Below are 18,222 nucleotides of genomic sequence, written 5' to 3'. Positions count from 1 at the left end.
CGTGTGTCCCAGGGGGCCTGTTGTTCAGCGTGTTGCAGCAGATCTCCATAGCCTGCTGCGTTCTGAGGGAGAGCACCCTGATTCAGGGAGTGGACGGTTCTGGTTCTTCACGCAGATCTTGATGGGGAAGATGTTGTTTCAGATCCAGTTGGACACTCATTTCATTTCATAGTGATGCTGACTAGGAACTGATTTAAGATGAAGCATGTTAGTCCTGGCTTTTTGTTTCTCATCATTTGCTTATGGCTGCATTATTGATATTATTTTCAGTCTGAGATTACTTTGTGGAAATCCTTGAAAGCCTCTGTCTGTTGGGTGCGCATTTGATTGTATCTGTAAATCCCATAACTAGGCGCCAGTGATGCGCTGTACATTGGGAATTGATGAAGACGGAGCCCCCACGCACACAACAGCCCTCTGCTCTGTGCTGCTCCACTGTCCCCACACCAAGAGAGGACACCGGATTCCTGGAGTGTGGAAGATCAACAAAGCAGAGTCTTTCATGTCTCCTTGGCTTAAAAGCATTTTTAAGTCCAGTGTTGTGATATTTTGTTCCTATACTAATTAACTGCTATGTGTATATTACATTTGGGAGACTTTATGGACAGGTTATGTTTAATCTGCCTGATAATTAAAGCTGAACCATAAAAGAGATGATAGCCCAACAAAGGGTATCAGTGGGTCAGCCCTTGTATTTTAAATATGAGGAGGCAAGTATAGGGAGATGGTGAGGTGCTCAGGTTTGTGGAGCTGCTTGATTGGAGTCATCTGGAGAGTTCTGTTTTACTGATAGGGCTGAATATGAAAGACCACAGTGATGGAAAATTTTTCTGTTTGCAAGTCTCCCTCTCGTTCTCTTTTTCTCAAGAAAGGGTAGGAGATTCCTCCAAAACCTACAATGGAGGACCTCCGCACAGTGTCCAGTCCCTCAGCGACCCCAGCTGGTGCCCGAAAGCTGCTGATTATTAGCTCAGCCTCCCCAAATACTGCAGCTCTTTGCTTTCCTGGTGGTGGCTCACTGAGCAGCTCTGGACTTGCGGGCTGGGGATGGAGCTGCAAACGGCCAGGGGCTGTTTTATTTTAATGCCTAAGGATAAAAGCCTTTAAAGGTAAGAGACAAGATGTCATCATAACAAAAGGCAGCTCGCTGCCTCCACCACCACAGGGATAGGAATGGTTCTGTGGACCAAGGGGACCTCGAGCAGGCAGAGTGGATCTAAGAGAAGATGTCAGACATGTGGAGATGAGAAAAGTCATTCGGTGTCCTTGTAAGATAAAGGGATTGGACTTCCTCTGAGTGACTGCTAAGACACTGACTTTTGAAGTTTTATTTTTCTAAGATTTTATTTTTAAATAAGATTTTGTCCAATTCATCGACAAACTTTGTGTATATACATCTTAGGGCTGGTAATTGTCTTGGGTTTGTGCTTAGAAGAGGATCATTATGTATTACAAGTATGTACTAATAAATAAAAATGGAAGAAAATGTACTTCCAAAAATTAGAGCCACAGATCACATTTAAATGTCTGTTTAGTGTGTAGTTCTTAATGTGTGGAGTCTCGATACCTATTCGTTGCAGCTCTTTCTTTGAGTATTGCCAGACTTTCCTTTTAAAACATATTACCATTAGTGTGCAGCTGGTAGTGCTTCCTACATTAGATCTGTATCTCAGTTCAGAAAGTGATACTGATTCGCTCTCCGCGTCATTGCATTATGAAGTTCATCTGCTCACTGTATCATATGTGAGAATTTTTCCTATATCCACCCATCTACCCAGAGATTGATTGTTTCAAATGATTTTGGCTGCCAAATATTTGAGAATTTTTTATTGGAGAATTTTCCATTTGTCTCATGGCAGGAGAAATTGAAAAAGCCTAAGCAAAAAGAAGTATCATTCCAGCTTGGTTGCTTATCTGTAACACTTTTTCTCTGATAAAGTATTTTAATTGACAGTACAAGGATGTTGTTTTTAAAAAATAGTTCAATGCATCCAAGTTTATTGCAAGAGAAGAATGAAAAGGAAAGAAAAGCAGAACCGGCACAAACCACTGTTGTTGAGTTTTACCCTGTGGCACCCCTAAATATAAACACATCCTACAGTCAAGAGTAGATTTGTTGGTGTACCACAGACTCACTTGGCACTCCTTCGAAGTGTGCTTGTCATTGGCTACATTGTCATAGCTAAATTGGTTTTCCTTTCATTAAGGTGTAGCAGGTTGATTCATTTCGCATACTTGTCAGCAGGGACGACTTTAACAACTGGCTTACAGTAAGTCAGTGGATAGTATGTTGGGGTTAGGGGCGAGCTTTGTGATCACCTGGGTTATCCGCAGAGGGCAGAGGTACTGCGGAAACCCCAGAACGCGTTCTTGGAGGACGTTCAGGCTTTTTATCAGTGCATGTGTGCAGCACGCACTGCTTGCACTCCTTGTGTGGAGCTGGTGTGTGTGCACAGCACACTGATTCCACTTTCATCCCGTTGCCTCCCCTTTGCCCCCCCTCCGTCTGTTGATCCCCTTTCCCTTTGAGAAAGGTCTCCCCATGTCTTATTATCCATCTTTTATTTTGTTCTTTACTTATGCTTTGGGTTTTTCATAGAGAAGAAACTATGTGATAGTTAAGCATATGTGTCTGCTTTATTTAACTTAACATTATAGTCTCTTCTTGAAAGACATCACATTGCAGTGATGCATGCAAGCCCATGTTTATAGCAGCACAACTCATAACAGCTAAATCTTGGGAGCAGCCCATATGTCCATCAACAGATGAATGGGTAAAGAAAATGGGTAAAGAAAATTTACACAGCATGGCATACTACTGCTCCATAAAGAGAGATACTAGCCAGGCGTGATGGCGCATGCCTGTAATCCCAGCACTTGGGAGACTGAGGCAGGAGGATCATTGTGAGTTTAAGACCAGCCTAGGCAACAAAGTGAGCTCAAGGCCAGCCTGACCTGCATAGCGAAGCCCCTCTCAAAAAGAAAAAAGAAAAAAAACACTGTAAACTTGGGTCATTTGTAGGAAAAATGAATGCACCTTTGGGTTTTAATGCAAAGTAATCCTAGGACAAACAAATGTAAGACTATGGCTTCTTTATTCATTAGTCATTCAGTGCTCCAGCATTTACCAGAATCCTTCAAAAGATCTGTCAGTTACCCTTACAGAGCCTCTAGTCCAGTGTGGGAAGTGTTCAGACACCCTTGCTAGAGCTGGGCTGTCCATGGAAGGCCCAGGAGGAGGTCAGTGAGTATCAGAGACAGTCCAGGTAGCACACGAGCAGGTGTCTTTGAAGGTTATCTTACTTGATCTTTGTAACAGCATCATAGGCTAAGTGGTATCTTCTGTTTTTTATAGATGAATGGTGATTAATTAATCTGCCTACAGTGATGCAGCAAGAGGGAGCTGTAGTTGGAACAAGGCATGCCTGAGTCAGTGACCCTGTTTGGTTGGAGAGGAAATTCGATGAGCTGAGAAATGTATAAGCAGCCAGAGAATCTGAGTCTTCTAAGGTTAGGCATGTGACCTAACGTCACAGAACTCATTCAGACGTGTCGCATCACAGGTACTCAGTCAGTGCTTGGGAAACGAGTGAGAAGCCAGCTGTCTTGTCCTGCTTGTCAGCCTCGTGTGGTAGACTCAGCAGGGAGGCGAGCTGACAGCACAGGGTGGCTGTATTGTGTCGGATTTTTATGTAGATAGAAATGATCTGCAGCTCAGGTTGATCTTCCTGTTTGGCCTAACCTACTTCCAAGGTAGACTGGGGACTGGTGGTAGTTCCTGCTGTGGGAAGATCATGAATATCAGGACAGAAAATGATTACGGGTTAAAGGGAGGGCACTTTTCAGTCTGGTTGCAGGCTCCCTCTTCTCTGCTGGCTCCTTAGAAAAATTGGCTCCCTAGGTCCTCACCTGAGAAATGCTGAAAGCTCAGTTCAACAGCAAGTTTCACAAAGTATGTAGACACTTCTCCAGGTAACAGTTTCTAATACAAATTCTCTGTAAACACAAAAGCTGTATGCAAACTTCCCTTCAAATGCATCTTTCTAGGTGATGTCTTGGTGTGAGCAGCTGGGCTGTGTTTGAGAAAGACACCAGCTCAATGTGAACTTCTCCAGACCTTAAGTAGCAGCACATAGCAGCTGTGAACTGCGGCCCACCCCCGGTCGTGCCTCTGATGGTGTGGGAGCTATGCTTTTTGGATAATAGAGGTCCTGGTAGCAAAAGGTTTCTTTATTTTTCCAACTGGAATGCCATGCCGCTTTTCATTTCAAGCTACATAAGGGATACGGGTCCCTGTCTGAAAGCTGTACGTTGATTTAAGGAAGCAACCCTGACATGCTTACACATCTGAGTGAGGGCTGGGCCTCCACCCAGAGTTTCGTGCCACCAGGCATGAAAGAAAGCACTTAGCTCTGCTCTTGGAAAACGTCTGTTTTTAAGGACAGATACGTCCCAGTAGGTGCAGATAACTAAGCTCATTATTCTGTTACTTAGTATTTTCCATGTAATGCTAAGACTGCCTGCCAAAGTGATCACTTGGGGTTTGGATATAAAAGGAGCTATTGTCTCTGATAGATTAGTGATAGGCTGGGCTTCTTTTATCCCAGCTTTCCCAATGCTGGGATAAAATACTGTGCCCAACCCCTGTGACATAGAGGACAGTTTTATTTACTCAGTTGCAGTCCATGGTCAGCTGGTTTACATTCTGTAACTCAAGCCCAGGGTGGGCAACCTTGTGACTTAGGGAGACCTTGTCTCAAAATAAAAAAGCTGGGCATGGTGGCGTGTAATCCCAGCACTCTGGAGGCTGAGGCAGCAGGATTGCCATGAGTTCAAGGCCAGCCTGGGCTACATAGTGAGTTCAAGGCCAGCCTGGGCTACATAGTGAGTTCAAGGCCAGCCTGGACTACATAGTGAGGCCCTGTCTCAAAAAAACAGAAAGAGGGGGCTGACAGTGTAGCTTATTGCACAAACCCTGAATTTATTCCCCTTTACCACAACCCGCCTCCCAAAAAAAAGTCATGAAAAGGCCAGCCGCTGCTGTCTCTGAGCAGAGGTGGGAAGGGTGGCAGAGAGTGGGTGGAGAAAAGCACCAGCAAGCATTCAGGGGAGGAGCACTGGCCTGAGCTGCACCCTCTCACACCCCCAGTGATGCCTCCTCCAGCCAGGCCACTCCCAGCAGCACCTGAGCTGCGTGGTGGCCCAAGATCCAGGCTCCTCGGGAGCCCTTGAACCGCACACGCTGACCATCTGAGTAACCAGCTCAGGCTGCTGCTCCTCTGTCTTCCCAGCTGCACGCCAGACTCACCCCTTACAGTCGACCAGATGCTTCCTTCCTGTCTCTGTGGCCAAAAGAGCTTGCACTTCCTTAACAATCTTGAGAGACTCATCATGTTACTTAAATGTGAAACTGAAAGCTCTGGGAGTGTGAAAAACTGCCGTTTAATCTGTTGAAAAGAAGTTTTATACTTGCTCTTAATCCTCAAAGTGTTAACACAACATACACTTTTCAGGGGTGTTTATAAGTAAAAGTATATGTTAATCCTAAACACAGGCAAGGCTTTGAGGCAATCACTTGCCTAATCAATGGCTTTGAAAAGTCTTACATTCCAAAATGCCTGTCAGTAAGGGAAAGCATACTTAGCATTATGTTAGTAGTAGTGTGCTTGTTACTAAACATCGTTGCTACATTGGATTGTAGTTGGCACTTGCTACTAAATGCAGTTATTACGTTGGTATGTCAAGAGGGTGGTTATTAAGCCGGGTGATTTCTCATGTATGATAAATGGCCTGGAAATACTAGCTTATGCAAGAGCAGAAGGCAGTTTGGGGAACTAGCTAGCAATGGAATACTCTTTAATTTTAGGGATCAGAATATTGCCTTTCAAAAGAAATCTATTATGTTTAAATTTGATCTGAAAAAAAAAATTCAAAGTAGGACTTAAACATTTGTGAAGAGTTCTTTTCCGAGAAATCCTCTTCAGTTGGATCCACTCAGTCAGATGTATTGTGTTGTGTGGAATCATAAGGTAATAATTAAGACACTTCTGGTACAAGTTTCATTCTAAATAACACACAGAGGCCTGGAGATCCACAGAAAGCATTGATGTGTTCAGGGAACTTTTTCTGTGGCCCCTCAAGGGCCACAGAAAGTAAAAGAAAACAGTGACTGTGTCTGCAGCAGAATCTAAATTTGTTGCTCTCATGATCATACCTTTCTTTCCATTTACTGAGAACTATCAGAATGTATCACTTTATAGATCTCTTTGGTGAGTAAGTTACTCAGAAATGCAGTCTAATGAAAGACTCCCGGCATTGTTTAATATGCTATCCATCTAGCAGGAGGAGGAGCTTCATTCCTTTTGACACAGATTCTAAACTCACATAAGGTTGCAGTCTGGGTCTAAGCGTTGCTTATGCCCTGGCTTGGAGAGAACCTTTCCCAGCAGAGGTGGAGTTTGATAGTAGTTAAGGAAGATAAGAAGTAATTTATAAATGTTGACTGTGTTCACTTTGGCAATTTTTATCACCTTATCTCATCAGTTTATATGCATACTAAATCAAAGGCAAGCATGAAGAGAATGCATGTGCTTCAGGTGGGAATTATCAAGGCAAAGCACCCAAGTCTTAGCTACTATTGGAGTACCAATACATAATTTTTCTGTGATTTATTTGACTTACCTCTTGAATTTTGGTGCAGATTTAGTCTCACTGAAGCAGGATTTAAAGAGCAATGCCCCTTGAACTCCCCCCTGCCCCGCAGCTATTAACTTCTTGTTCTGGTGTAGATAAGGCTGGCAACTGTGTCATGTAAACAGAGTTTATGTCATCTTGTTTTTGCAGGATTCATAAGGCTCTGTCTTCTTTCAAGGCTAAGTTACTAATTGCTTTGTCTTGCCTCCGTATCCCACCCCCACCCCAGCCCCATTTCTAAAGACCCCCTTCAACCAAATGTGTAAAACTAGAACCTTTCCTTTGTTCTGATGCCCAGCACTTTGGACGTAAGTTCAGCTGGGTTGATGTACATCTAAAATCCTGGAAATAAATCCTGCTTTTTCCTCATTAGTTTCTCTGATCTCTTGGATTCTGCAGCAATACTGCCTATTTTATTTAATTTGTAGATGAATCTGGTAACATATGCTCTTTGATTCCATAGCTGTTGCCAGAATAAAATCAACAGGAAAGAGCAGTTTCTATCTAGGACTTTTTTTTGTATGGGCAGATCTTTAGCCAAAAATCTCCAACCAGTGCTTGCTCATCCGTTGTGACATGAGCTAATCAGTGTGTGCATTTTAAATGAAAGACTCGCATCTACTTCTCAAGTTGGTGTTCATGTAAGACCATATTTGATCAGCCACACACTGTATGGGCATATTCTTAGGAAGAAATCTTACAGAAATATGTAACGGTGAAGCCATTTTTATTTTAAAACAAGCAAGGGAAACAGACTGCAAAATTCACATGAATTACTAGGGCAAGCCACATAAGATTTTAGTGTTGCAGGCTTCTCTGTCCAAGTACTGTCCTGTCCCCGCCCAGCTGCTCTGTCGCTAGGATTTTAGAGCATTTCAGCAGCACTGCATGAATGTTAATAGGAGGAATATATTGTTTTAAATTTAATGGGATAATTTTGATAGAAATTGACAACAGAAGTTTATAAAAGTGGCCTAAAAACTTACATCATAGAAATTCAATTTTGAAAATTCTGGTATCTTATAAAGCATATCGAGTCCAAAGGGAAGCTGAACAGCATGCTGAATTTCAAAAGCAGACTTAGGCGTGGAGATACCTCACCCTAGGAGGGTCAGGGCAGGTGGGTGTGGGCTCTTGAGGTTTCCCTGGGAAGGCGGCTCGGGAGTCTGCACCGAGCCAGACACTAGGAACAAAGTCTCCTGGAGCACCAGACGCCTGCCAGGCTCCCCGAGGTGAAGTACCTTGGAAGGAGCGCGCTGCCCCTCTTCACAGGTGACAGAGCCACAGCTCGGACTGAGGCCCGCCCTGCCTCTCCTGGACCCGCCCTCAACCCCACATCTTTCTGACTGTAACGCCTGGGTTCGTATAACCCACTTGTGGTAGTGGATTTGCACACGCATCGGGTCTTCCTAGTCCTTTTCAACTAAGGATGTGTAAGAAATAATGTAAAGTGTCTGACTTTCAATATTCTGACCTAATACAAAATATAACCTAGGATATTACAGAGCTCAAATTAAGGTTTCTAATGTAACTTCGGGAAAAAAGGATAAAGAGTTGTGCGTTGGGAGTTAAAGATGTCACCCTGCTTCCTGAACAGGAAGATGTGACTGCGGAGAGGTGCTGGTGGTGAGGCTGTGACCTTCCCGAGCAAGATTTAAAAGACAGGACGCAGCAGTCACTGCAGCCTGCATGCTTTCACAAATGAGCCAGGTTTGCTTGGCAGATGGGTTTGCTAGACTCTTAGATCCGTGAAATTCAGAAGTCGTAGCCCTGACATTGACCTAGCACCTTGAAGGTCATCTGTCAATACTTCACAGACAGTATGATAATTAGAGTTTAGGTTTGAAAATCACTAGAGTTGGATCAATAGCTGCTTGAACAGTGGCACCTGACAGGTGATGAGTGTCTACCTGGAGGTGTATTTCTGTGGTTTGACACAGCTTAGTCCTCTACCTTCCTGTAATTTTTATCAGATGTCTATAGAAAGGTCCTGGTGATCCAGAATTTTTATAGGCAGAAAAGAGGATGCGTATGTAACAAGCCTGTAGCTGGAATAAGAACATAAAATCATCTTCACAGGCTTCAGTAAGCAGAAATGTGGGGGGCCTGCTCTCAGGTTTAAAAACTGAAAAACGCACATGGTGGCGCATGCCAGTAATCTTAGCATTCAGGAGGCGGAGGCAGGAGGATTGTCTGGAGTTCAGTGCCACCCTGGGCCACATAGTGAATTCAAGGCCAGCCAGGACTGCATAGCAAGACCTTGTGTCAAAAAATAAAACAAAACTTTGAAAAATACAAGTACAAATCGAAAGGGAAATCATTTGAATATTTAAATTTATTAAATATTATTAAGCATTATTACTCTTACATGTAAGAATTACAGAAAATTCCTTACCATAATCTGACCCTTAAAGCTTTTACCTATATTTACATAATCCTCACAAAGAGTGATATGCTTGAGATAAATTATACCTGTGTAGAGTGCTTTTAATCAAAGTGCATTAGGTGTATATTACAAATTACGAAGTATTTTTGAAGAAAGTCACCAGTCTCATTTTATGATGCTTTTACCTAACTTTGACCAAAAATTGTTTCCCCTAACTTGTTTTCAACAATCTTCCCTTTGCAGGATTTTTGAAACATTTTTTTTTACTTAAGCAGTTACTTAGCCTTCATTGTGCAATCCATACACCTTTTACAGAGAACACATGGGAATAAAATGACTCTCACCTGTGTTTTCTGAAAATGGTTCCACCCAATAACAGGTAGACTCAGTGAGTGGGAACGCTGTTATACATTGTGTCAACTTGAGAAGTATGGAAGCATAACAAAGTAACTCAGCAGGTCTACATCCTGGGGTGTAAAGGACACGCCCTTACTGTTTTAGGATGTTGTTTATTGTGTCAGCTTGAGAAGTTTAGAAGCTTAACTGACTCAGCAGGGGGCCAGGGTCCCTCCTTTGTAAACATTCTCAGCTTGTCCAAGAGGAGGCATGGAGATGGTGTGGGTGTGGGCGGATAGCCAGCATACAATACAAGGGAGGAAAAGAGGCTTTCTTTCCAACCCCTTTTACTCTTGCTGCTTTTGCTGTCTTCTGCCACCTTGAACTGTTGCCCTGCCACCCTGCCTTGGAGCCAGCTGATCGCAGACTGAAACTTCCACAAACTGTGAACTAAATAAACCTTTCCTTACTTAATTTTGGATGTCAGGTATTTCGTCTCAGCAACCAGTGAAAAGTAACCAAAACAAGCACCTTTTCAGTCTTCATTGTGTCCTAAGACAGGGCCTGGTGCATAAACAGTTCCTTCATAAATATATGTTCAATAAAATGACCTCTCAGATGACTTGGAGCCAAAGCTTATCTGCATAAGGTGTGTGTTACCCTCAGGACTCCCAGGTATCAACTCTGTTCTTTAAGGTGTGCATTACCGCTGGGGACCATTGGCGTGTGGTGGTGGGCATAATCACAGTCACAGACCCGATGCGTGTGCAGAGATACTGGCCAAAGCCTGAGTGTGTCTTATCCCTGTTATTACACTTTTTGTAAAATATACCATTTGTGGTATATATTTAGGAAAAATCTATTATTTTCACGTTTCATGAATTTCTCATAATGTGTGCTAATTAAATGAACAAGCTGAGTAAGTCTGGTAGAACTACTGTTAAGAAATGTTAAGTGACACCTTTCAGGTCATCTGTGCTAGTTATCCAGCAGCTATGCAAGACAGATCTATTTAGCGGTCAAACATTATAAAACAAGAGAAGTGTGGGCGATAATTACTAATTTTGTGCCACAGTTATTTGACTACTAATGAAAAGGCATGGTGTGCAGCTTGTGAGGTATCATAGGAGTCAGCATCAGAAATCAGAGGACTCATGTTCAAATCCTGATTGTCACTTGTTAATTGTCCGGCCTTCAAAAAGTCACATTCCTTGCTGTAAGTCCAAGTTTCTCCATCTCTGAAATGGTTGTGAGAGTAGTTATTAATGCATAAGATCAGAATGAAGATGAAAAACAGTCACAGTGTAGGTAATAATGAACCAGACTCTCACTATGAAATACATAACAGCAGTGGTAACCAGATGCAGCATGCATTATTATCATCTCCTTTATCCAGAGACAAAATATCACAGAGAGATGCAACCGTCCCAAGGCACAGGCAGAAAATTGGAAAAACAGAACCCCAGACCCCTGGCTTAAGATCCTTTTGTGTTCTGTCTGTGCTACTGTTACAGAATAGGAGGAGAATGCTGCACTGGAGCTAAACTACCCACCACAGGACAGTCCAGTTGGCTATGCAGGAGGAAAGAGCTCAAGAGGAAACAGAATAGAAAAAGTGCCCTGGTCCTACTGCATGTACATAGAGAATATCAAGTGTTATACAGTTATCTCTGCTGACTACAAGAAAGAACTTTATAAGTACTTTTTAATTTCTAATAGCCAAATTTTTTTCTTAGTTATGTAAATGTATTTTGACACCGTTGAAAGAGGATTTTCCCCCTTGCATGTAAATTCCTTGAGCAAGTGTGTGGGATTGAGTACACTTCATTTTTTTTTTTTTTTTTGGTTTTTCTCTGGTACCGGGAACCGAACTCACGACCTTGCGCTTGCCAGGCAGGCGCTTTTGCCACTGTGCTAAATCCCCAGCCCCTGGATTGAGTACACTTTAAACATGTGATGCAGCGTATCACAATGATGGCTTTCCAAATTGTATGCATTGATCGTTTCTGAACCTTTTCCCTTTGTCTCTACAGAATGCTGAGATTTCCGTTTTTGAAGTAAATATACGCTTTGTTGGTGGACTGCTGTCAGCCTACTATCTGTCTGGAGAAGAGGTAAGGTGAAAAGTGGTATATACGTGTGAATTAGAAAGTGTCTAAAAATTACACTTTTTGTAAAATATACCATTTGTGGTATATATTTCGGGAGAATCTATTATTTTCACGTTTCATGAATTTCTCATAATATGTGCTAATGAACAAGCTGAGTAAGTCTGGCAGAACTATAGTTAAGAAATGTTGACACCTTTTAAAAAACCAGGCTCTGTTAGATGATATCCAGTGTGATTGCCGCTCCTAGGCCTGAGTGCCGGTGGACAGAGTAAAGAGGTGCAGTGTCAGGGCAGGCTGCTGGGTGTTTCTTTTTGTTTGAAAATTATTTTGATGTTAGTATAATGCTAGCTGAATAGAAACTTCTTAAAATGCAGAAAGCATGGCAATGAGATATAAAAATCATAGGGCTTATGAAATCGAGGGGGCAGACTCTCGGGCTCCCAGGAACTTGGTGGAGCCCAGGGTCCCTGTGTCCGTCAGTTCTTCGCAGCTCCTCTGGGTTGGACATGCAGTTAATTATCTGCTGCTTGGAGCAAGCAAGAGTTTTTGATTCAACTGCTTTTACTGACAGGTTAAGAAAGGATTTTGTATCCTACTGATAAGGGCACTGATGCTATTTTCTTGAAAGGGTTTGGACAACTTTGTGAGTTATGTCGAGTGTCCACTAAGAGTTGCTGCAGTGGACCTCACCTTTCGCCCTGGCGGCGCTAAACACTGACATCGCGGACAAGCACTCTGCTCAGTGCCAGCCCTGGCATCCCGGCTAGGGAAGAGCAGGGCTGAATCACGGTCATACGCCATGCGTTTCTGTGCTTCCGGCAGATCTAGGCAGAGCTTTAAAAGCTCAGTGGGAAAAGCTGCTTGACTTTGCTCCCGCCCCATCCCATGACAGTCCTCCACGTCCCGTCCTCTACATCCCCTAAGATTTATCCCCTAGACAGCGCCTGTGTATGCAGGCGACCGTCTGCCTCCCTGCTAAGTGCTGCATTCTGTTCACCATGACCTCCGTCACCTTTGGAGCCAGAGTCCTGAGAGCCTCCTGCCACCCGTGCCCCCTCCTGTCTTCCTCCATTGTCCTCGAATAGCTTCCCTCACCCAGCTCGGTGTAGCATTCGTAGTGCTGAAGCCAAGGACTGTAGATACTTTAACAGACAAACTTAGAATTCACAGTGCTCCTCTCATTAACCAGCCTAGGATAGCCAGTGCCTTGAGATTGTCGTCCTTTGTGCCACACGCAGTCAGGTGACCTTGGCTGACCTTCATAATTTACAGATATTTGAAACAATCTGGAGCCAAGAAGGACTGCATCCTTCTATGCCTGGCCTCCATTAAGACAGTGGAACCCACAAAAAGGAGCAAATACACATTTCTTCTAAATATGTATCCTATTTAATTAGTGTAGTTTTTTTCATAACAGTGCTTGGAGTTTATGTGTATATGTGTTCCAATTTGTATGTGTACTTAACAATATATACTTATATGCTTATCTAGATGTTATGCCTACAGACATTATATTTTGCCTGTAGATAGAATAATTTGCCTAAGACTTTGTAAGATATGTCTAATTCTGTATTTAACTAACTTTAACAAACAGAGGACAACAAAGAACACTTTTATTGCAGGTATTTATCCTTTTAATGTATTTGTTTTATCCTTATTTTGTAAACATTGTTTTATTGTAGGTTTTCTATCTTTTTAATTTTTATAAGAAAGTTATTTACAGTATTCTTTTTATGTTTCCATACATTTGCATTTTAGCTCATCTTAGCAAGTTTTTGACAGTCCTAAAATATTAAACATTTAAATTGTTACAGTCTTCCTGTATTTTGAATAATGTAGCTATAGAAAGTCACAAACATTTATTCTCTGATGTGGAGTTGCTAGATGAGAGATGGTGAGCACCTGATTGCCTTGACGCAATTGCCTGCTTCTTCTCTGATCATCTGTGACTGACAGTAGCCTTTCACTCCTTGGTTGGATTCAGATGGCTAGTAAAGTTCTGCACATACTTTTTATGTCAATCAAAGAATTTACCAAGGTGATGTAGAAAATTTGTCTTCCTTGATAAATGACCTTATAGAAGAGTTACTAGGCTGGGGATATAGCTCAGCAGCACAAGTGCCTGCCTGGCAAGCACAAGGTCCTGAGTTCGATTCCTGGTACCAAAAAAAAAAAAGTGTTAATATTGCTGTAACTTCACACTCTGATTTCATGACTGAGGCTCAGAGTATTTTAAGACCATGTTGGGAATCACCATCAGAAGTATTGAGCCCCACAATGACACAGCCTCAGAATCCTCACATTTATGTTGCAGAAGCAAGAGGGGCAGCCCATTGATTTGTGCTTGAATTAGAATTGCAAACACTGAACAGTAGTCAGGAATGCCAGAGGAACTCTCACCTACCAAAGGAACTACACAGATTTGAAATACCTGTAGACCTGCATTGCAGGCACATACTCAAAATATTCATAAAATATCCTAGCTCAGTTAAAATATTTTGCAGTAGCATAAAGTCAAACCTTGGCATTTTCAAAGTCTATAGGAAACTCCAGCAACTATAAGAATTACAAACAGAATGGAGATAAGAATATTAAATAGGAATGATTGGTGTTAAGAATAAAAGTGTTGCATTGTGTTGTAATAAGCTCAAGGGGAATGAAAGTCCTCACTGAAGACAGGAAATACACATCTAGGATATCATTACTCGGGTATTTTGTACTCACTGGCTCCTCTTGGTGTGGTGAGATAAATCTGTGCCTCTCTGTACATAAGAAGGAAATGTGGAAAAAGTTAGGTGCTGTATTCTTTCTTGGAAATTCACAGTGCACAAAAAAAGAAACTAATTTAACTTTATCCTTATGTTTTCCACATGTAATTAACTATAATCTCCCTGTTTTAAAAAATGGAACATCTGCTAGCACTGAGTTGGAATTACTTTCTTCTAGAACAGTTCTTAGGAAATGACACTGGAATAAGAGTAACCAAAACAAAAATTGAAAATTTGCAAGTATTGAAAATTTGCAAGTGCAAAACACAAATGAGGAAAATAAACTTAAGGCGCTTCAAGAGAGGATGATACACCTAGAAAAGAGCATATGTGAACAGACCTTCTGATGTTGGTTTTGCAGCAGGACGCATAGCTATATTGTGCAGAAAGCATATTTATTGGAGAGAGTGAGAAAGCTGGAGATCAGCCCCATGCTTGCCATTCAGAGTCTGACAGCTTGACTGGACTCTAGACGTGGTAGGAGTAGTGACCACAGCCTGTTTCTTCCGTTCTTGGCTTGACATCCCTGGAGGCTGGTTGGCAGCCTCTCAGCTACATGCAGCCTCTTGAGGAGAGAGGAAGGAGGCGATAGAAGTCTGCCAGGATGAGTGCAGTATCCCAAGACCAGGTAGAAAAAAGGGTGGGCAATCCTGGGTGAAAATGTAGGACATATAGAGGAGTCGTGGAGAGGTATGTTTCAGAATCAAAATAAGGTGTAAGTCTACCATATTGGAAAAAGAAAAAGCTACTTGATTTGAAAACTTACTTTATTCTTTAAATTGAGAGACCATATTTAAATTTCCCAGAGTATTGCATCCTCAAAGGGAACATTCTGCTGGTAAGTTTTAAATCTGTGGGTGGAAAGACACAAATCAGCTCCCAGAAGCCAAACTGATGGAGAACTAGAACTTTAAAAAAGTAGAGAACAAACATCTGGTCCAAGACGGAAAATACAGAGAATGGATTCCTGATCTGTTGGTTCTGCCAGCTGTTCTTGTATTCTGATGACAGCAAAAGGGTTTCCCACAATACCCCTCAAAAGCTGCCCAGTGCCGCTCACACAGTACTAGAGACTGCTGAGGGACACGGCTAAATAACCAGCTGATACCACCAACTTTTAAGATTACCATGTTGAGTGGATGAGGTAGAGGACTAGAAGCCAGAGACTGAGCATAGCACTTGAGTGGTGGGATGGTCTGCTTGTGTTTCACAGTAGACTTTGGGTGTTTGGAGTGTTCGAGGGGGTGAAAATCAATTTTGGCAAGTGTCTTTAGTGATAAATAATCATGAAATTAATTCAGAAAGGCCCCGGAAGTTAGGAAGTATTGATGTTGTTATCTTTCAAATCAGTGTGTACCATAGCCACCCAAGAAAGAGCTATCTCTCCCAGTAGTGGCAAACCTGAGGCACGTGTGCCATAGCCAGCTGTTTGTTATTGAAAGCTCTGAAGGATTTGCCATCTCCTGCATCATCCTGCAGAAAACTACAGTGACTCATGATACAGGCAGCCATGGAAAGCAGAGAGTAGTCAGAGCGAGGCCACGGTGGGAGGGTTGCTGAGCTCCACCCCAGAATGGGCAACATTCTGCCTTAGCGCGACTCTGTCTCAAAAGAGGGCTGCAGATGCAGCTCAGCACTGAACCCCCAATACCACAGCAAAAAAAAAAGCACAGATCAGTTGCAGATAAGATTAGCACAGAATAAGACATCCAACAGGTTTCTAATCACCTTGGCTTTAGCTAGAACTGTGTCTTCAGGTTTCCTAGCAACCAGAGCAATGGAGGCAGAGAATTAACAGCTATTGGGTTTTTCTATTTTTATAAACACTCAAATTTTGGTAATATCAAACAGCCCATGTGTAGTATTAGCTATGTGTGTATTAAACATTGCCTAAACCTGCTCTAAGCGGAGCAGCCGAGCCATACAACGGGCCTGCTTTAGCCACATACCAAATCCTCCCTGAGTGGTGCCAGTGGAGCTCAGATGAGTTCTGCCCTCTCAAACATGTGGAAGGGGTTTTAATTATGCTCTGTAACAAAATACATTTAAGTTCAGAAAGATATGAGCAAAAGTCATAATCACAAAAAAGATAAGATTTAAGAAACATCACAGTACAGTACTTATAAAATACGTTAATTGTTTACAGTGAAGAAATAAAAGATTTGTATCATACAGTTAAAAAGCGAGAATTGACATAGTGGTACAATGAAGTAACAAAATTACTAATCAGAGATTTTTGCCCTTTTTATGGTACAATGAGAATTTCCAGTGAAATAGATACATTATGACACCAATCAAAACATAATATTAGAAATATATAGAATGGTAAAACCCATGTGAAAATTTTAAAATAACCTCTTAAAGAACAAGTAGATTGAACGGGGATATGGTTCAGTGGTGCAGCGCTTGCCTGGCAAATGCAAAGTCCTGAGTTCCATTCCTAGTCCAAAAACACAAAACAAAACAAAAAAGAAGCAGAACAAGCAGATCAGGGAATGAATCTGTAATTTGAAAATTAGACTAGCAGACAGCTGAAATAGAAGTATCACGTTAAATTTGGGGGAAAGCAGCCAAAATTATACTTAGGAAAATGTATAATTTTAAAGATCTATATTCAGAAAAATAAATACCTAGTTAACTAAGTCTATATTTTGTTCATTTAGAAAAATAACCAAGAAAAAAGGGCCACATAACAAAACAATAAAAATAAGAGCTAGGTTCTAATGTGAGAAAGGTGCAGTACTGTGTGGCTTCCCTCTGGCCCTGTGAACACCCTGCCTCTGGGCAGGTGCAGGTGACAGCAGGCCGGGCCACCTGGAGGTGGGGTGCACCAGGGACCGCCTGCTGAAGCAGTCAGGCTGGCCAGGTTGATGGTGATCACGTAGCTGGCGAGGTGTCCTCGGGCACCAGCAGAGTTTAAAGAAGCCCTGCATTTGCTCCCAGTGACCCTCAGTGGAGGCCCAGCTGTGTGCCAGGCCCTGCGCCTGGCTTGAGACACACGGGAACAAAGGGGCCCGAAGCCAGGCTGTGTTACTGGGGCAGTGTTACTCTAACCCAAGCTGGAACTGGAACCTACCCGTAAGTGGGACGTGCCCTCTCTTCTGACAGCCTTGTGTGCTGCACCAGTCAGTGGGCAGCAGCCTGAGGGCGCCCGCCGCACCCACCTGCACACTTCCGCCGTCTGCTCCTCTCAGGGCCCTGAGATGCGGTCGTGCCCTGCAGTCTTGCTTTGAACCCTCCGGGTACCAGGAACCCTAAAAGTTGAGCCTTTTACTCTGTCCCACAAAACCTTTATCATATGGCCTCGGCCCAGCTCTTCTGGTTTTGTCTTTCTGCCACCTCCACCCTGGATGCCACCCCACCCCATGCCTGAGTGCCTCGTGGCATGGGAGAGCCATCTTGCTCCCTCCCCTGGGAGACCCGGGCACCTGCTTTGCTACACCTGGGCCCTGCTCCTCTCAGCTCTCCATGCGTGTCTGTGAGTCACTGCGCTCCCTTTCCCCACCAGAATCTGCAGCTCAAATCCGTGGAGTAAATTGCAGTGTTTTGTTTCCCTCTATTCAGCACTGTGTGCCTGGCCCTGGAAGATACTGGGTCAGTGCTTGCTGACTCTCTTAGTTACTTTTCTCTCATTGCTGAGACAAAACACCCAGACACCCAAAGTTAAGAGAGGAAAGGTTTATTTAGCTCACGGTCTGTGGAGGTTTCAGTCTGTCATCAGCCAGCTCCGTGGCAGGGTGGTGTGCGAGAGGGGCAACCGTTTATGGTGGCAGAAGACAGCAAAAGCAACAAGAGCAAAAAGGGGAGGGGCAAGCCTTTCCCTCCCTTATATTGTAAGCCCAGGCTACCTTATATTCCCTCCCTTATATCGTAAGCCCAGGCTACCTTATATTCCCTCCCTTATATCGTAAGCCCAGGCTACCTTATA

The 18,222-nt window shown here is 42.9% G+C and overlaps 1 protein-coding gene across 1 annotated transcript in view; it reads left to right on the top strand.

Moving 5' to 3' along the window:
- Man1a1 (mannosidase, alpha, class 1A, member 1) overlaps positions 1-18,222 on the top strand; it is a gene marked incomplete in the record, with an annotated part of 142,587 nt that overhangs the window by 41,118 nt on the left and 83,247 nt on the right. Inside the window, 1 exon segment of the mRNA XM_013516640.1 lies at positions 11,449-11,529. Within this exon segment, the coding sequence (XP_013372094.1) occupies positions 11,449-11,529 (81 nt within the window).

Source organism: Chinchilla lanigera, unplaced genomic scaffold, assembly GCF_000276665.1.
Source record: "Chinchilla lanigera isolate Chin_1 unplaced genomic scaffold, ChiLan1.0 scaffold00035, whole genome shotgun sequence".
Classification (NCBI taxonomy): domain Eukaryota; kingdom Metazoa; phylum Chordata; class Mammalia; order Rodentia; family Chinchillidae; genus Chinchilla; species Chinchilla lanigera.
The sequence above is the reverse complement of the archived record's forward strand: the minus strand, read 5'-3'. Positions and strand labels throughout refer to the sequence as shown.